A 20,949-nucleotide genomic window follows, 5' to 3' on the forward strand; every position below is an offset into this window, starting at 1 on the left:
TAGGTATTCAAATTACAGTGAGCAGGGCTGCAACGGACACAATCAGTTCACCCTTGTGCACTCAAAGTACTAGGTATTAGATTTGCAACTTGTTGATCAAGGTAGATCTTCGCTTGAACCTGGTAGATTAAAACCCCGCACACAACATTTTGTGGTTCTTTGTTATTTCCCGACACGTTTTGATGTCCTCCTTTTGTAGCCACTGTTTCCTGTACATTTGGTATCTTACAGGAAGTAGAGGATAGATGGAAAGCAGTATCAGTAGTCTGTAACCATCTGCTTATGGTCTGGCAGTGGGCCCTTTTACCTACTGGGCACCTAGACATTGGGGCCATACAGGCACGGGCATATACAGCTGCCAAAGGAGCACGGGTCCAGACTCCTTGGAGGTGTGGTGGCTAGAAATTCATGAAGGTGGCCCGTATGGTGTCTTATTTTCCCACAAGAACAGGCGTTGTAAGTGCTATTTCAGTGCATCACTCAACGGATGTTTGCCTTGCCGTTTGTACATTTACTTGTGACTTACGACACCTCTGTGTAGCTGCATTGTTGTAGTGTTTGCTTTCAGCGATACAGCGCGGACTCTTTTATAACCGAAACCCAAGGAACACGTCAGCCATGGAACTGCAGAAAAGGCTTATCAGGGTATCTTATCTCATCCAAAAATGGTCACCAGCAAACAGTCATTTGTCACATTATAGAGACAGCGTACGCCACCTTTATATGAAACTTTGTAATATGATACTAGAGGACATTGGCCCCTTCCTCGCCTTCCAGCAACTGGAGTTCTACAGGAACCTCCTCAGTCACCAAATAATCCATCTAGTGTAAAACTGTAAAAAGTAGACAAGAGGGGGGAGGAGGGGGGGTGCAGCTGCAGATTGTCTGCCTCCATTAGTGAAAAGGGAAAGGCTAGGGGGGCGTTGCACAGGAAAGACATCCGATTGGCTCAGAGTGCAAACAAAGCTCTGACATCACACCAGGAAAAACTAGAGAAAAAAAATAAAAGTGTGCATTCACAGAACCTAAAAAATATACAAATTCTTGCAAATACACACCTACAGTTGGAGGGATCGTTTCTTTTGTTTTGTGGAGGGTGCCGTAATAGGGCATCTGTCAGCAGATTTGTTCCTATAGCACTTTCTGACCTGTTACATGTGCACTTGGCAGCTAAAGGCGTCTGTGTTGGTCCTATTTATATATTGTGCCCGCATTGCTGAGAAAAATGATGTTTCGTTATATGCAAATGAGCCTCTAAGAGCAACGGGGGCGTGGGCATTACACCAAAAGGCTCTGCTCTCTTTGCAACTGCTGCACCCTCTGCACTTTGACAGGACCAGACAGTGAAAACATCATCACGCTTGGCCCTGACTTCAGAGTGCGGAGGGCGCGGCAGTTGCAGAGACGGCTGAGCCTCTAGGTGTAATGACAACGCCCCCGATGCTCCTAGAGGCTCATTTGCATATAATAAAACTTCTTGGCAATGTGGACACATATGAACATGGGACCAACACAGATGCCTTCAGCTGCCAAGCGCACATGTAACAGGTCACCCGGTGTCATAGGTACAAAACTGCTGACAGATGCCCTTTAAAGGGGTACTCTGGATAACACTGTGATTGGTATCATAGGGAAATGATCAGTATATCAGGGAGGTTATGAGCAAAAATGCAAGTCATATTTGAATTCAGAAACTATGTATGGACTGTTTTGCCTAAACTGATCGCAGTAGTCACTTGTGTTGCAGTAATATCTCTTAAAGGGGGGTCCCAGCCTTAAACCCCCTTTTTTTAATTAACCCCAGGACATTGTTGTAGAAAAAAAATAAAAATGCAGTAGTCCCCTGCCCTTCGCTGCTCCATTCCGTGACCCTTCCACATGAACGCTGCTGCAGCCATTCACTGGTCTCAGTGGTGATATGTCTCCAAGCAACAAGTCACTGCCGGCTCACATGCCTCAACGTGCACTCTGGGGACTGAAAGGATCGTGTAATGAAGCAGCAGGGAGCAGGTAAGTGCATTTTAATGGTTCTTGTCCTAATTATAAGGGATTAAAGCTGGAAAAACTAGGTAAGGGAAAATTACATTATTTTCACCTTCCAGCAGCATAAAGTCCCGTTCCCTGCATGCTTTCTATAAATGTTCAGAAACCTCCTCACCCCCTCAAAAAAAAAAAAAAATCCATATAATGTAAAACAGTAAGTACTAGACAGGGAGGAGGGGGATGCAGCTGCAGTATCCGGACAGAGGAGGAGTATTGTGGGCGAGGCTCCACCCCAGGAAGAAACTGTGCACAGTTATATATTTATACAGTCACATAAGGACAGACTATGATTTTGTTCTGTGCAATCATAAAACAATAGCGGAGGCGACTGTAAGATGCCCCCAAAGGGTTAAAGGGGATCTAGCACCTCTCCTCGCATGCACGCTTTAATAAATACTTTAATTTTTTTAATAAAAGTAACAATTTTGAAGCATCTGTGCTTATAATTCTACATTGTGCCGTTCCTCTATAATTCCTCCCCAAAAAAATGATGAATAAATTGACAACTGGGTGTTCCCATTCTCCTTGTCAAAGGAGCTTGTCCCTAAACCATCAGGCACCGGCAGCACTGATTGGACGATGTCATACCATGTAGGGAACCACCCATCCTCAACTGGTACCACTCAATGTATTCATACATTTCTTGGAGGAATAACAGAGGAACAGCATAATATGGAGTTATAGGAATAGAAGCTCCGGAATTGTTATTTTTTTATGGGGAATACAAGTTTCTACTAAAACAGACCTGTCAGGAGGGGTGGTCTATGCTCAATCCGAATTTATGGGGTGCAGGATGGAATAAGTTTAAAAGGGTATTCCCATTTGGGACATTATGGCATATTGACAGAATATACAATAATAGTCTGATAGACACTAGTCCCAGAGGTAGGACCTGCTCCTATCTCAAGAGGGGGGCCCAAAGTGAATGGAAATCACACCACACATGTGCACCCTCTTCATTCACCGATATGGGACTTCCGAGCGCTAGGCTTATTTTCGGAACCTCCCATAGTGGTAAATGGAGGATGCAGCGCATGGACGACATGCTCTCCCTTCTCTCTGGAGGGCTTGTTCTGGAGATAGGAGTGGGTTCCAGAGGTGGGACCAGCACCTATCAGACATATATGGCGTATCCTAGCGATATGCCATAAATGTCCCAGATGAGAATACCCCTTTAAAGAAGAGAACAGCATGGAAAATATTTCTAGTCATTTATATATGTGTGCACCAAAGATGGTGGGTGACACCAGGGGTAGCTTTATGGTGGTCTAGGGTGGTGAAAGGGGTAAATTTCCATTTTGTCTGAAGCTGGGTAATTTCCCATTCCCCGGTGGTCTAGGGCAATCAAGAGGTCAATAATTGTTCCTGGGGGCCCATTAGAGGAAACGTTGGTCCTAGGCAATGGTACAGTTTGCTAGATCTTGTGGGAGGTGGCAATCATTCGAGTCACTTACAAAGAGAAGACATGAGGGAGCGAGGGTACGGTGCAAAAACGTAGAACATGTGGCTGAGGATGGAACAAAAGGGGAAACTTCAGCCCTGATCGAGCACCGATCAACAATATATAAGTCGATAAGTTACTACATTGTCCAGTGCAAGCTAAACGATCATTACTACGATCATTCATCTCCCATTCGGTTTGCATATTATTGGCAGCGTTATTGTGGGCCCCAAAAACAAGGATTTCATCTGGGTGTTCGGAGGCACCATTGCACGGGCCAATTGTCTGGAATGAGCGTTTTTCATTCCCGATCATTGATCCTTGTTTAAAGGGCCCCTCGTACATCATGTCCAGTACATAGAGAGTTATGTGACTCAGTAGTAATCATGGGGGTCAGGGTTTTTTCCCTCTAAATTTCAATGAATAAAACTTATAGCCAGCCTTTCAACTGCACTGCAAACGACGGGCATTAGGGTTAGTGTCCCTTTTAGTAAAACCTGGCTGCGTCTACGCGGTTTTAATTTGTTCAAAATAAATCTCCTTTTTATGTCAGGCTCGTCATATTTGCATGCCAAACAAGAACACCAAGAAGATATGAAAATGTGGAATGGAAATTGGACACAAATGTGAAGAGTTCTGCAGCCGTGCCAAAGAAGTAACCAAATATTTCTAAGCTGCAGAAGTGGCCCTGAGGCTGCAGGGCAAAGGATGGCCCCATAAGAGTAAGCCGGGGTGGAGTAACAGGGCGGTCACCGGGTCGTACACAGAGGTGTCCACTTCTGTCCTAGGGGCATCTTGACCAGAGAAGACAATCGAAGTGAAGAGACGGTGACACGTGAGAATGATGCATCCAGAAACTGATACCAGGGGGTTAACCGTAGTCACAAGGGCAGTCGCCCTGCAGGGCCACGTTCAGATCAGTTCCATGGCTGGAGCAAAAAGTCAAAAAATACCATTCTATGCAGTCCTCTTAAAGGGGTTGTCCTATTACGGCAATGTACCCTATGCACAGGATAGGGCATAAGTATCTGACCAGCCTACCGATCACGGAAATGGGGGCCAGTGTTCCCCCATTTGAATGGAGTTTGGACTTGCATGCACGCGCATACGCAGCTTTCTCTGCTCACTTTAATAGCGCTTCCGAGTTGGTGCAAATAGCTACATATTTTCGAAGTGCTATTGAAGTGAATGGAGATGCACATCCGCCTCTGCCTTCCTGCCTCCAATGGGGGAACATTATGGGGATAGGACGAGCCCCGGATGTGGGAAGCGCACCTATTGGACATTTATGGCATATCCCATGCCATAAATCGCTCAGATGAGAATACCCTTTAAACTTAATTATGAGACTCCACTGGTTAAAACTAATAGAAAATCCAGACCACCTAAATAAATATGGACCCCAGACCATACTCTCCCCTGTTTATAGACCCTGGGCCAGGCGCCAACCTACTCCTTTACTTCCCTCAGACCAAGCACTCAGCTAGTCACCCCTCCTCGTTCTTGTACCTGCCTCCAGTTCAGGCGCCCCCCTCCGACATCGCCCTGACACCTCTTGGCACCAGGAGGTGGGAAGTGCAGGAATTTGGGGGGAGAACCTGTAAGGCACCAGGGAGATCTTTAGCCCAGAAGTTCTTTCCCTTTTTCTCTAAGGGCTTTACCAACATTTGCCCCATTTTTAGTCAATTTATAAAGCAAAACGTGGCAAAAATGAATAATCCGCCGCACCTTACTCTGTTTTCTAGTTTGGCAAGGGGACGAGGCCAAATTTTGCCGCAAAGTAAGACAGCCGATAGGTGGTGTAAAAAACTCCCTACAGACATAATACTGAGTTTGCTACATTTGTACCCAGTAGAGACAATCCTCAGTGATCCACCCATCCACTGACAGCAATCAGAGATATTGAAACCAGTGAGTTTCCTTCACCCTTGTAGAGGGAAGTGCCAGGTAGGTGTATATATATATGTATTGGCCCTGAATGGATATGTATATATATGCATATTGGGAAATATTGCCTAGATTCAATTCCTCATCAACTCTTCATCCCACTATGTTGATGGCCGGTCGGCCGTGGCTTGCATTGTTAGGGTCCATTCACACGTCCGTTGTTTCTTTCCTGATCTGTTCCGTTTTTTGCGGAACAGATCTGGACCCATTCATTTTCAATGGGTCCTGAAAAAAAATCTGACATTGTGCTGTCCGATTTTTTTCAGGACCCATTGAAAATGAATAGGTCCAGATCTGTTCCGCAAAAAACGGAACAGATCAGGAAAGAAACAACGGACGTGTGAATGGACCCTTAAGGTTTATACCAGCATGGGTTATCCACACCTCTGCCCCATGGCCAAAACACCTTCCCCCCTACTTATGACAGATAAATAGTCCAGCATTGGGGAATTTCTTGGGACTGGACGACCAACACATGGATGAGTGGACTGCAGTTGAGCCCTGCAGCCCCAATGAAGAGAGGATCATCCCCTACAACGAGAGATGAGCAGTTGGCTGAGTATCGCATTATTCCCTGCAGCAGTAACCCCTTTACTGCTGCTCTGCCTAACCCTCGTTTCCCTGCCATAGACCACAGCCCCACGTGCCCCTGGAGATGGCCGAGTAACCCTTTACCCCCCCCCCCCCCCTAGACCCTAAAAACCCGTGCAGACCCCAGCCTATACCCCCTGCACTGCATTGCCCTGATCCTTGCAGTGCCAACTCTTGGTTAACCCTTCACTGCTCCCTGTACCCCTTGCAGCAGTAGCCCCTTTACTGCTGCACTGCTGATTGTGTTTAACCCCTTGGTATGTGTAAGTGTAATGTATAGCTAGTTTGTGGGGTGGAATAGGAATGGTGTATTGTGTAGTGTAGTTAGGTGTAATATTATATTGCTGTGCTGTAGTGCGTTTATTATATTTACAGTGTGCGACTAGAAGTATATACATTTTATATGTGTATATAATTATAGCAATAAGTAGACTGTATAGCTTGTAATTGTTTTGATAAATTCCTTTTATTATTCATAGTGCAGCTCGCGGTCATTTATCGTCGTAGTGGCCGCCGCCGTAGTATATCGTAGTAGCAGCAGCGAGTCGCATATAGTTCAGGGAAAGTGTAAGCGCAACAGAGTTAGTTTGATTTAAAGTATAAATAGGCGGAGTCATCACTAGACGACTCACGCCTATTTATGAATATTAATTAAGATTACCCAAAATATCAATAATAAATATCCCCTTCAACAACCCTAATCAAGCGTTATCAACTTAAAACTGCTTAACATTTTCAGAATATTCCGTCTATAGGAAAGGTTCTTGCATTGCCAATACTGAATAAATATCCGTCTACCTACCAGGGGGGAAGGCGTTTCTCTGAACCAGATCCAGGTAGGAATGGACCATGCTGCTAAAGACTTTCATGGGCCCATCTTCGGCGGGAGCTCCTGGACCGTACGTTGGGTTTGTCAGGTTCCCGTATTCCATTTTCGTATCTCTTGGAAGCAGAGGTAGGTACACTGAGGTAGGTAGAAGTAACAAAAATCTTCCTTTTTAAAAGGGAAAGAGTTAGATCCTGCAGTAATCGTACAGAGCCTGTTCTCCAGAAACTTGAAGTCAACAAACCAGTTTTTTTGGGTTTAGACACAGTTTTGCTCGGAGATCACACAAAGTCTTACAATTGTAAACCTATTGTGGCTGAACAAATCCCTGAGCAAACAAATCCTTAGTCCTTCAGGCTGAAGACCATCTCACGTGGAAAATCTCAGTTTCCAATGAATATGGATCCATAACAAAGAAAATAAAGCTGTAAACTTCAGAAGAACTTTTTGAAAATTTTCAAAGGACTTGTGGAGATGATATCAAGCGAGAGTTCTACAACTTGCAAGAAGCTTTCGGTTCCTCGAGCAGGTGGGGTCTCCTTTTACAGAGCACTAAGATTTCCTGTAAAATATAAAACACAAAAACTAGTAAAATAAAAAACAATAAAAGCCAAGCGTCTCTTTCACTGGTTTCTCCAGGTCTCTGCAGGAGCAGAAGACTCTCAATCCTCAAGTATCTGCAAAATGCAAGGACTGAGAATTTAACAGATAAAATAAAGTTGATGGCCTCCACCCCCTACTCCCGCATTCCACACTCACAGCCAGAGGACTTCACACAGGGTCTGCTAGGACAATTAGCAAAACAACAACATCATCCAATTTGCATAAGGCTGTGTTCACACATAGCTTTTTAGTGGCATTTTCTGTGCATTTTGTAGTTTTAGCTGTGTTTTTTGGACCTGTGTCCTTTGTCACCTTTTTGTGGTAAAAACAGCAGATGTTAGCTGAAGGTCTATGGAAATATAAAGTGCAGGACAGGACAGGACATGCAAACATTTTTTTGCTCCTGGAATTTTTGTTAATTTTGTGGCTGACTAAAAAAAAACCCCAAAAAAAAACCTCAGCATGTCAAACCTTTTTACGGTTTTCTTCTTCTCAGTAGTAAAACAAAAAGTAGTTCAAATAGTTTAGAAAAAATGCAGCTAAAACTAAGAACATCATAAAATAACACACATGTGGCTGAGCCATATACAGAGCTCATAGGGCCCCATAGCAAGCTTAGTAGGGGCCCTCCTGCACCACCAGCTTCCCAATACGAATGCGTCAAACACTTCCCGGCAGAATGCAAACCGCATCCCGCAACAATCTTTTTTTTATTAAAGGGGTTGCCTGAGATTATGGTAATGATGACCTGTCCTCAGGATCGGTGATCAGCATCAGATCGGTGGTGGTCTGGTCTGACTCTTGTAACCCCTGCAATTTGAAGAGGCGGTGAGGCTCAGCAGGCCAGCAAAATTCGGCTCTCCAGCGGCTGGGAAACTATAGGTCGTGCACACTTACTTGTCTGTTCTTGTAACTCCCATAGAAATTAAAAGGAGAATTCTGGGAGTTGTAGTTTCAGGTTCAGAACCGCTGAAGGTTGCTGATCCCTGGACTAGGTGCAGCTCAGTCCCATTCAAATGAAAAAGGCTGAGAGGCAATACCAAGCACAGCCACTGTCAGATGGATGGCGCTGTGCTTGCTAAGCTGCCTCCTCAAACAGCTAGTCACTGGACCCCCACCGATCTGATGTTGATGTCCTATCCTAAGGAAAGGATAATCAATACCAGAATCTCAGAAAGCCCCTTTAAGGCGTCATGCACGCAACTGTAGCAGCTCCATGCCTGTGCTGCGGACCCCGAACAGCAGGTCTGCAATATACAAGCACCGGACGTGTGCGCACCGTATCACAGATTGCGGACAAGAATAGGCAGTTATATTAAAGGCTGTCAGTGCCGTTCCGCAAATTGCAGAACACACGGGGACGCCATCCGTGTTTGGAAGATCCGTGGTTTGCGGACCGCAATACACACAGCGGTCGAGTGCATGAGGCCTTACCCGTACACAGGGATCTGGCCTTCGCTGCAGGGAACCACCAGGCCCACTAAGGTTAGAGACCGTGGTTTAAAGCAAAAGGGAATCAGGCAATACCCATAGTCAGAAAGTAGGCAGAAGTAAGGGCAGGCAGAGTACGTGAGAATCTAAAACAGTCCAGAGATCAGGACAGGCAGCACAGGATCAGTACAGTAAACAGGCCTGGGTCAGGTCAGGCGGCAGGAAACAAGCAGAAGACAATTAGATTATGCCACTTTTGCAGGGTCAAGTAAGCAAAATAAATCTATGGCTCAGGTTGGGGGTGGAACAAACAGCCGAGCAGATATAGAAAGGATGATGAGCTCGTTAGTCAACCAGCTGAACGCAGAGCAAAAATGGGAATTAACCCTTGCAGTGCTGCAGAGAAAGATTCAATGAATAATCTCTAATAGACCTACAGAAAAATATCCAGCAGCCAGGACATACTGTAGGTGAGTGATGTGGTGCTCGTGCCTGCTCCGGACAGAGATGGTGGTGGCAACAGAGCGTTGCCGCGACTTTTACACTGAGCTCCCCCTAGTGGTTGCTGCATGAAAAGGCAGTGTTTTCACATTGGGAAGAGAAGTAGTGGTTCAGTGCCGTGCCCTTCCTCCCCCTTGGGGCCCCACAGCAGATGCATTGTCTTCCTCCATTGAAGGTACACTACTGGCATGCGGTATGGGAAAAATTTAGTTAATTAAAAAAATACCTATGTGTAGGGACTGTGATGAAGACTATTGACAGTACGGCTAGTTTCACACCAGCAGGTTGCTCCGGTAGAGTAACAGCCTGCTGGAGTTCATTGCATCCGGTGTAGCCAGATGCTTCATTTCCCCACCGGAGCCCATGTACTATAATGGGACCAGACAAAAACTGCTACTTGCAGCCGTATTTGTCCGGCCGAATCTTGGCACTATTGTCGGAAGCAGGCCGGTTTCCCCGCCGGGTCCCATTATATTAGGATGGGGGCCTGGCGGTGCTCCAGCAGTTTTCAGAGTTCATCACACGCTGAATTCGATAAAATCCGACAGGCTGTTCCTCTACAGCAACAGTTTAGTGCTAGAAATCACTTTTTAAGATGGGAATTCCCCTTTAAAGGGCCTGCTGTTATGCAGATAAACAAGAGAACGGCTCTGACAGCTTTCTGAAAAACATCTGATGGATAAAACCTGTAGGTACAAGGTACGACTGTGTCCAACAATAACAATCCTGCTATCTAAATATAGGGAGGATGACAGGTACTGAAATAGAGCTTGAGATGCAGAAATACTTAAAGGCTAGGGACACCTTCAGGGCAATTTGTTTTATTATAGCATTTTACGCAAAAAAATTAATTGTTTCTGTTGGTCCTTATTAAAAATATTCAGCTGTTTCTGAGAAACAAGGGTTAAAATCAGTCTGTTTGCAAGCTGTGACTGTTTTCTTTGAATCCCCTCATCTGACAGCTCGTGTGTAGCTCTTATCTCAGATCTCCTGACATCATAAACTCTCTTTATAACTCAATTAAAATATCAAAATGATAAGTATTTATGTGGTTGTCTGGTGTAAATATCTTGAGAAATATGGTGGAGTCAGTTATTAAGAACGGTGTTTTAGACGCCAGTCTTGATACACCCCTGCGCTGGTGGTGGATCCTCCAAAGTTTTGTAGACGTGAGCAGGGAAAAGGTCGCAGATTGTGGTGCACCGCCATAAGCCCGAGTGCTGACCAGATCTACTTGTTAACCAAAGCATGGATCTTAAAGGGGTTTTCCATTACTTATGTAGATATTATTGGCCATCAATAACCAACGCTGTTTCGGGCAATCACTGGCGCCTGTGACCAATGTATAGTTTCCGATGCTGGCGTGGTGCAGCTCACCTCCCATTCACTTGAATAGCAGCTGGCATGACCACTATACAGAACCTTCTGCTTCCAGCTCCATCCGCGGTCAGGATTCCATCATCGATGGCTGCCCAAACCAGCTGATCGGTGGAGGTGCAGGGTATTGGACCCCCACAGATATTATATTGGTGGCCTATCCTGTGGATAGACCATTAATATATAAGTACTGGACACCCCCTTTAACGATCTATGTGACCTATTGCAGGAGGTTTCTGCTGCAGACAGTTATCTTACAGCCAGAAGGGGAACATGGCTGATATTCCCATTGTGGCAAAATGGAATTCTTCCCTTTCGCAGGGTAAATGGTTGCTCTGATGTGTGGTCCCCAATAGATAATAGCTAATCATATAGTTTCCCAAAAGGGGGACATATACAACCAGAACAAGGTTCATATTTGTAGAACCTCACAGGAGAAATGTATAGCTGGCACTCAACCATTAGCTTTGGACGGTCTTCATGAGAAAAGACTTTGATGAGGAATGTATGTGCGTGTAAGTCCTTGAGATGTCCTCCCTTATCAAGCTGGGTCATTGCTTAGTCGTTTCTGGTAAATACCGGGAAGGCTCCTGCAAGGCTTCTCGATGCCGGCTAGTCAGGAGACACTGGTTAGGTTTGACAGAAGACGAGGCTAGTCATGTATGATATAGATATATTTACACACTATTCCTTCTGACAATCAATGGAGAGAGTAGAGTAAAGGCCCCTTTAGACTTGCCAGATGATTGTCGGGAAGGACGGTTTCCTTACTGCCAATCGTCTGCTCATCATATAAGGAGACCGCTGTATTAACATGCAACGATCTCCTCCACAGTAAGGGTAGGAGCAATCACTATTGCCATTACTCGTCCCCACTACCCAATGAGCGAGCAAAACGCTTGTTTGTCGGGTAATTCGTGGTACCTTTATACAAGCAGATTATTGCTAACTAGCATTCGTATGAGCACTAGTTGACTAATCTGCCCAACCACCAGGCAGTGTAAAGGGGACTTAATTTTCCCATTATACAGACAGAAGACCAATTACAAGTAAGAAGAGTGTGATGCTGGAAGAAGAAAGGACTTGTGATGACATCATCGTCATGTGACCAGTAACATGTTATAACACCCCACAGTATACCGCATACTGGGGGATGTTATACTGTATATTGCATACTGTACTGTACTGCATATTGTGGGGGTGTTATACTATATACCATATACTGTGGGGTGTTATACTGTATACTGCATACTGTAGGGTACTGCATACTGTGGGGTGTTATACTATATACTGCATACTGTACGGTACTGCATATAATGGGGGTGTTATATTATATACTGTATACTGTGGGGTGTTATACTGTACACTGCATACTGTACGGTACTGCATATTGTGGGGGTGTTATACTGTATACTGTGGGGTGTTATACTGCATACTGTATGGTACTGCATATTATGGGGGTGTTATACTATATACTGTAGGGTACTGCATATTGTGGGGGTGTTCTACTGTATACTGTGGGGTGTTATACTGTATGGTACTGCATATTATGGGGGTGTTATACTGTATGGTACTGCATATTGTGGGGGTGTTATACTATATACTGTATGGTACTGCATATTATGGGGGTGTTATACTGTATGGTACTGCATATTATGGGGGTGTTATACTGTATGGTACTGCATATTGTGGGGGTGTTCTACTGTATACTGTGGGGTGTTATACTGTATGGTACTGCATATTATGGGGGTGTTATACTGTATGGTACTGCACATTATGGGGGTGTTATACTATATACTGTATGGTACTGCATATTATGGGGTGTTATACTATATACTGTAGGGTACTGCATATTGTGGGGGTGTTATACTGTATACTGTGGGGTGTTATACTGTATGGTACTGCATATTATGGGGGTGTTATACTATATACTGTATGGTACTGCATATTATGGGGGTGTTATACTATATACTGTATGGTACTGCATATTATGGGGGCGTTATACTATATACTGCAGAGTGTTGTAAAATATATACGATGAGGGACTAGGGGTGTTATACTATATATGTGTAGTATAGTTTTCTTTAATATTTATCAGAAAAAAATAAAAATTTGGTGGAAGCGAAAGGACTATGATACACTTAATCCATCGCTGTCACCCAGTCCCATCAAAACCAGCAGGTTCAGCTGACATTGATCTAATATGGGGACATCTTTTGGGTTTCTTATGTAAATTCCACAGAGGTTTTATCACATTCAAAATTCACAGTAAACAAAAGAGAAGCTCGTTTCCTGCTCTGAAGGACATGTCGCCTTTGGATATAAACCAACCTTCCTATGACAACCTGGCACCTCCAGCACCTGTCAGGGACAACAGACCTGGTATAATGCACCCAAATCAGGGTGATTATCTGTTCTCTGTTACCGGACGGCTTTCACCCACTTGCTGACGGGATTGTGACTCAGGTTCCCGTATCACTTTCACTCGCTCAATCAGAAATAATCCGTCGAGCAGTATGGGGGTGTGCGTTCTGTTTTCCTTGTACTTAGCGTTACCAGGATCTAGACTTAAAGGGGTCTGTCACCAGGAAATTCACCGATACACCAGGCACAATGCCTCGTAGGATTAGCTCAGCTTAGTCTACTTTCACACTGGCGTTTTGGCTTTCTGTTTGTGAGATCCGTTCAGGGCTCTCACACGCGGTCCAAAACGGATCAGTTTTGCCCTAATGCATTCTGAATGGAAAAGGATCCGTTCAGTCTCCATTCCGCTCTGGAGGCGGACACCAAAACGCTGCCTGCCTGACGAAGAAGAGCCAAGCGGATGCGTCCTGGCACACAATGTGAGGCAATGCGGACGGATCCGTTTTCTCTGACACAATCTGGCACAATAGAAAACGGATCCGTCCTGACTAGAGAGGACATAATACAACCGGATCCGTTCATGACGGATGCATGCGGTTGTATTATTGTAACGGACGCGTTTTTGCAGATCCATGATGGATCCGCAAAAAACGCTAGTGTGAAAGTAGCCTTAAGGGTCCATTCACATGTCCGCAAGTGTTTTGTGGTCCGCAAATTGCGGACCTACAAAAGACGGACACAGGCCCTGTGCATTCCGCATTTTGCAGACCGCACATGGCCGGCACTATAACAGAAATGCCTTTTCTTGTCCGTGCCTGCGGACAAGGATAGGACATGTTCTATTTTTTTGCGAGGCCGTAGAACGGAAGTGCAGATGCGGACAGCACAAATTGCGAAACGGATGTGGACCCATTATGCGGACATGTGAATGGACCCTAATGCAATGAGACCTTTCACGTTGCTTCATTCTGGTGAAAAAACATTTTTTATCCATATGCAAATGAGCAGTTAAGTGCACTGAGGGCGGACCCAAGCCACTCTGTGCACCCTTGTGTAGTGTACGGGAGAGTAATACCCCGTCACTACTGAAGGGTCACTTGGGTATTGTCGTTCCCCCTGTATTTATGGGGAGGTTGGTATAGAACATCTTGTCAATGTACTGCTATGTATTTTCCTGTTACTGTGAAACGTGCATGTGCAGGCCGGCTAGGGTGTTATTCCAGCTCTGAGTCACTAGAGGGAGCTAGGTAGCCCTAGGTTATATAAGGCCCAGTCAGGAAGTAGTAAGCAGGCAGACAGTGGGAAAAGGAGTCAGAGATGATCCTGTGTCTGAGTAAAGTCAAGGCTATGGGCCTGTGAGAGGAGCGCAGGCCTGAAGCCTGCCGACTAGGAGAGGGTGGTAAAGGCCCTGTAACCGGGTTCCAGTTCTGAGGAAAAGGTTCCCCTCCTGAGTCATCATCCGTTTAGCTGAAACATCATAAGCACCAGCCAGGACACAGAATACCACAGAGGCCGATCAGATAAAGCAAGAGGTACTCAAGATAACAGAGGAGGTACTATATAAAGACAGCTTCAAGGATACGCCAGATATAGGGCATTAGACCTTGGAGAATAAGTCGCCTGTACTGCATCTCCTGTAATCAACACTCTGTAAAGAACATTGCTATAACCGGCCAGTCTGTACTTCTAAGAACCACCTGTATTCAAATAGAAACCCACTGTCTTCTAAGGAACGGCGCTCCCAACTGCGTCCATGTATGATTATAACTGATAATCAGTAAAGTTCCAGTTTTTGTTGGCTATCCTGTGCTTGCTTCATTCTTCTACATTACTATACACGGCGTGTCACCGTTTAATTGACACTGGCGTCACGAACTTTTAATCACCTGCCTGTTCCAGCATTTGCCCTGCTTGAAGACGACAGTGGATCCCAGGTTAGTGGGTTGATCTGCACTACCAAGCCCAGCATACACTACTGACCCCCTGGGACACTGCATCGCTCTTTTTGGCGTCACGAACAGGATACGCATACTTCTGAAGTGCAGAGAAGTGTGAACTGTGTGCTTTAACTATTCCACCACCGTATTACAAAGACTGTAACCTTTATTCCCAAATCTGTGGATTACAATTGTGCCTGGGAGGAATTGGAGGCGCTGTACTGTGTTGCGCTACCCCCAGAGAGAAAATCGCATTTGTGGACTGTGTTTTATTGGACTTTTCATCATCCTGCTTGCTGTCAGTGAATTGCAGCATCAGGACATCTAAAATGGCCGCCGATGCCATGAGGCTTTTTACTGCGCCATCACGATGTACAGAGGCGCGAATATTTGGCGCCAGGACCCTCCAAGAAGGAGGAGGAGATTGTCCTGGAGCGACACCCACCTTGAGAAGTGATGATGCGGCTGATTTCCCTGAAGAGTTACGCCTGGGAGGCGGGCCTCAGATGGAGGTAGACCGGCCCAGTGTGTGGGAGGAGCGAGTGTCGTCCTTGCACCCAGTGAGAGAAGAGATGGCTATGGCGTGCGCTAGAGAACCGGAGTTCGATGCCACGTGTGAGTGGGGCGCCACTCCACCGGACTATCCCGAGTTGGGGCCATGGGACCCTCTAGCCTGGACGGCCACCCCCTGGGGACAAGCCATGGATTTGAGTATAACTCGTCCTCAGTCCCCACCGATCCGTCGCCGGCACGCGCAATGGCCGACTATCATGGCCGAATTGAAAGCCGCGGTGGCTAAGAAGAACACCAGCCGGAAAAAGAGGTTCGAGGAAATGGCCAAGTCCATCCAAGGGGACTCCTTTCCGGGTAAGCCCCAGCTAGAAAGGCGCCGCTGGATCGTGGTGTCCTTTGATAAAGAAAAAGGATACGGGTTCATCCAGGAGCTGGGAACTGGCCGGGACTTTTATGTGAATCGGCGGTCGGTGAAGCGGCACTACCTCCCGGAGCATCTCCATAATTTGACCATGGGAGAAATAGTGGAGTATACCCCCGCCGAAAGCTTACGGGGCCCCTACGCTACCGCAGTCACTCGCCCGAAGGCGCCGGCTGAGACCTGGGACCCAGAGAAAGAGGAGATAGACCCAAGTGAGGCAAAGGAAGTGAGAGTTGAATCAGCCCGAACCACCCACCTGCATAGCCAGGTTTATCTAAGCCCCGATGTCTTCTGGGAGCCCATCGTTTTGCAGGGGCTGGAGGAACGATATCCCCCTCCTGAGGCGGTGAGGCGAGAAGAGGAGAGAGAGCGGCTAGATAGCTGCCAGCGGGCAGAAGAATGCGCTGAGGCCCGACGTCTAGCAGCGGCTGCCACCGGTACCCCAGAGACCACTGTCACCGGACCTCCGGTAGCCCCGATGACCTGCACCAAGGCTGACATAGAGGCTCTACGCAAAAGAATGTACTGGGTAGAGGACCTCGGGTACGCAGGATGCGTGCAATGTATCCCGTTTCCCAGGACGGATGCCGAGATGGAGGCAATGAAGGACAAGCCTCCCCCTTTAAAGATCGTCAGAGGAGATGGATTCCAGATATGGCCGGCTAGGCCAGAACAGTTGCTGCAAGATCCGTTCATAGAGTCTTCATCAGAGGAGGAGTATGACACTCGTCTGTGAGTAGGCCTTTCTTCATGTCTGTCTCCATAATGGCCGTTCTGTTCTCCTGTTGGCAAAGCTGGTGTAGCTCGCTGCCAGTTATACACGGCCGGTGGCATCATATCTAAGTATAGTGCCACTGTGAACCACAGCTCCCAGCCTGCCCATGTTGTGTTTGAGACATCCGGCCTGCTGCTAAAATCCCGGTTGTGCCTTTAGTTTTGCACCATTTTACCCCTTTTTAACCCCCATTTCAGGTTGAAAAGACATTTTTATGTCAGCACTATTTTAAAGGGTAAACAGGACTTGCCAGGATAACATGGCCCTGGTATTGTCAGAGTCCTGTATTGTCATTTTATATATGTGCTGCTGACAGTATTTAATAACCGGTTTTTATTCACGTCTATGTGCCCAGAGATGGACTTCCTATGTGCAAGCCTCTGAGAGGTTGATTTTATTATGGACTTATTTACTGTCATGGACTATCCTGGTTCTTTTAAACATCCGCTGTGCCAGGTCAGCGCCCCCGTTCCACTCACTATCCTGAGAAGAAGAGAACGACGCCCCTTGTCACCGCACTTCACCTTTGCCAATTGGGTCTGATAAGAGTGTAAATGACATATAGGTATGCATGCATGTGTCTCTCTCTATTTCAGGTCATGATTCCAGTTGGGCGGGCCCTGATGGAGTACGAGGTCGTACTCAGCTTAAAGCAGCGGGGTATGTAGTGTACGGGAGAGTAATACCCCGTCACTACTGAAGGGTCACTTGGGTATTGTCGTTCCCCCTGTATTTATGGGGAGGTTGGTATAGAACATCTTGTCAATGTACTGCTATGTATTTTCCTGTTACTGTGAAACGTGCATGTGCAGGCCGGCTAGGGTGTTATTCCAGCTCTGAGTCACTAGAGGGAGCTAGGGAGCCCTAGTTTATATAAGGCCCAGTCAGGAAGTAGTAAGCAGGCAGACAGTGGGAGAAGGAGTCAGAGATGATCCTGTGTCTGAGTAAAGTCAAGGCTATGGGCCTGTGAGAGGAGCGCAGGCCTGAAGCCTGCCGACTAGGAGAGGGTGGTAAAGGCCCTGTAACCGGGTTCCAGTTCTGAGGAAAAGGTTCCCCTCCTGAGTCATCATCCGTTTAGCTGAAACATCATAAGCACCAGCCAGGACACAGAATACCACAGAGGCCGATCAGATAAAGCAAGAGGTACTCAAGATAACAGAGGAGGTACTAGATAAAGACAGCTTCAAGGATACGCCAGCTATAGGGCATTAGACCTTGGAGAATAAGTCACATGTTTCAGGACCAGTCAGGAATAGTGTGCAAGCCGCCTGTACTGCATCTCCTGTAATCAACACTCTGTAAAGAACATTGCTATAACCGGCCAGTCTGTACTTCTAAGAACCACCTGTATTCAAATAGAAACCAACTGTCTTCTAAGGAACGGCGCTCCCAACTGCGTCCATGTATGATTATAACTGATATTCAGTAAAGTTCCAGTTTTTGTTGGCTATCCTGTGCTTGCTTCATTCTTCTACATTACTATACACGACGTGTCACCGTTTAATTGACACTGGCGTCACGAACTTTTAATCACCTGCCTGTTCCAGCATTTGCCCTGCTTGAAGACGACAGTGGATCCCAGGTTAGTGGGTTGATCTGCACTACCAAGCCCAGCATACACTACTGACCCCCTGGGACACTGCACTTGTTCCTCCTGCTTCCTCTGCCAATCCCTTCCCCTCCTTCTTGGTTGAAGGGGCCAGGTTTCTACATAGAAAATTCAGGGGTTGGCAGCACTACTCATCCCACTCATTTGGGTACTGACCAGGAGCCAAATGGTGCGCGCAGATAGGGATCCTGGCTGGGGGTCCCAACTCATCCAGACAATTCAATAATCCGCAGCACTCGCCGGTGAATAATGAAAATAGTGGTGATTTATTCACTCAAGCAGCAGTTTCGACCTCAGTTGGTCTTTATCAAGCTTGATAAAGACCAACTGAGGTCGAAACGTCGCTGTATACTGGCTGCTTGAGTGAATGAATCACCACTATTTTCATTATTCACCGGCGAGTGCTGCGGATTATTGAATTGTCAGGTTTCTACATAGTCATCTAGCCTTGCCCCATCAATGAAGAAGCAGCCATCTTTATATTTGATGTAGGGTAAGTTGCGACTTACCAGTCATTTTTGACTCAAATAAGGGAGTCAGCAGGGCCACTGACCAAATGATCTCTCAACAGAACACATTTCAGTGCAGCTCATGAAAAAGCCCAGCTGGGGGCGCAGCTTTTAGGTGAGGGCTCCAAGACTTGAGGAATGAAGACATCTTTGGTAGACCTAAATAGGGGTTACATTTTTTAAAGTAAAATGGTGGGCTCTGGGTCCCAAGGTAGTGGGAGGCCTTAGGTTAGGGGGGGGAATGTGAGGTTTCCCTTACCTGATATGTACAACACAGGTGGGTCCTAAGAAGGTAGGAGGGGAGGTCAGCAGCGTCCTACCCACCTATAATACTTTCTCTCCTTTTTTTTCCAGGCAGCTAGCGTTAGGGACTGAGGGGGCCACGTATGTGGGGACCTCCAGGTTGTACATGGATATGGTGAATTACTGGGAATGTGTCCTTACTAGGCTGAGATCTCAGTGGGATGTTAAAGAGGTTGTCTCACAAAAAATATTCTACATTTTTCAAATCAGCATCTGAATCACAATACTTTTGTAATTTAATATAATTATTATTATTCAATAAAATGTATCTGTATAGCCCCACCTGCTTTTTTTCTTATTTCTCTGTCCACCTTTCTGAGGTGGTCGCACATGGTCAGTTCTATCCTTCAACTGCCACTTGTCATATCTGCTGTAATTACAGGAAGAGAGCTGCAGCAGAAAGGACACACCTCCCGAGCTGCAGCAGAAAGGACACACCTCCCGAGCTGCAGCAGAAAGGACACACCTCCCGAGCTGCAGCAGAAAGGACACACCTCCCGAGCTGCAGCAGAAAGGACACACCTCCCGAGCTGCAGCAGAAAGGACACACCTCCCGAGCTGCAGCAGAAAGGACACACCTCCCGAGCTGCAGCAGAAAGGACACACCTCCCGAGCTGCAGTAGAAAGGACACACTCTCTGTATAAGGATAGGACACACCCACTCAGCTGCCAGCCTGAAGGGAATCTAGCAGAACAATTGGAGCAATGAATGCAGAGATCTCTGGATCCATGTGAGGTACAGGGCTGGTTCTAGCTTTGTTAGCTAATATACTATAGGATGTCTGATTCTCATTTTATAACCCCTTTAATTTTGGGAAGCATTTCGTAGGAGGTGCCATTGAATCGGGAGGTGATGATGTTGTAAGTTCATAGATGAAGAAGGACCTTCATAGACCACTTCTTACCGATAATCCGTTTGCTTATACTGTGTGAGGGTATACGGTTGTTTATACTGTTCTTTTATACATACCGGTAGATTGTGAATTTATAGATTTGCTAAGAGGTAGTTGTGACCATTTATATCTAAGTCACATGCTTTCTCCCATTACCGAGGAAGTTTGGGCCATGGTGTGAATATGCTCATTGGGCTGGAGTAGTCATACCTTCCCAAGTTATTTCCAATTTCAACCGACTACCGGCCACAAAACTTCCCCCAATTTGCATTTTTCCATAGTCTTTGATAGGGCACAGCCCTGCCATCTTTACGCTCAGTATTAAATGACATTGTGACAGCACGCTGCTGGTATCAGGAACATATGAATGGAAAATGTAAAGTGCGGCTGAAGGTGGGAAAACCCCCGGTCATAAGATCGCCTCGAGATAAAATGCAAAAACAACTTGCTTAAACTGGTTCCTCGTGAAAAAGAGTTGCAAAAAATAGATTCTCCACTTTTTCAGAACAGAGAAAGAGATTTGTCATAACTGAACTATGGTGAGATTTCCAGGGGCAGGTGGAGACATAGTAAAAATCTAAGTTAGAGGGCTATTCCCACAATGGACATCCTATCCACAGGACGAGGTGCTAGCGACATAGTCCAGTATTCAGAGTTGGTGCCTGTTGTCTAGTGGACGCCCACTACGATCAAGAGTCTAGTGAAAGTTGGAGGCTATTGATGGGGCCGTTATCAAAATGGGTATTTTTGAAGTCAGTTTTGCTTTAGACTGCGTTGCAGTCCTGCAATGGTAGAGGGGGGCTTGGGATCTTCATTCTAGTGACTGTTGGGGTCTTCAGAGATCAGTCATTCAGATGGTCAATGT

The 20,949-nt window shown here is 46.2% G+C and overlaps 1 protein-coding gene across 1 annotated transcript in view; it reads right to left on the bottom strand.

Annotated features, from left to right (window-relative positions):
- LOC122941760 (prominin-1-A-like) overlaps positions 1 to 20,949 on the bottom strand; it is a 92,014-nt gene that overhangs the window by 52,344 nt on the left and 18,721 nt on the right. Inside the window, exon 2 of the mRNA XM_044299171.1 lies at positions 6,825 to 7,410. Within this exon, the coding sequence (XP_044155106.1) occupies positions 6,825 to 6,954 (130 nt within the window). The 5' untranslated portion in view covers positions 6,955 to 7,410. The remainder of the gene's footprint in view (positions 1 to 6,824; positions 7,411 to 20,949) is intronic.

The sequence above is a fragment of the Bufo gargarizans genome, chromosome 6 (assembly GCF_014858855.1).
Source record: "Bufo gargarizans isolate SCDJY-AF-19 chromosome 6, ASM1485885v1, whole genome shotgun sequence".
In the NCBI taxonomy this organism is placed as follows: domain Eukaryota; kingdom Metazoa; phylum Chordata; class Amphibia; order Anura; family Bufonidae; genus Bufo; species Bufo gargarizans.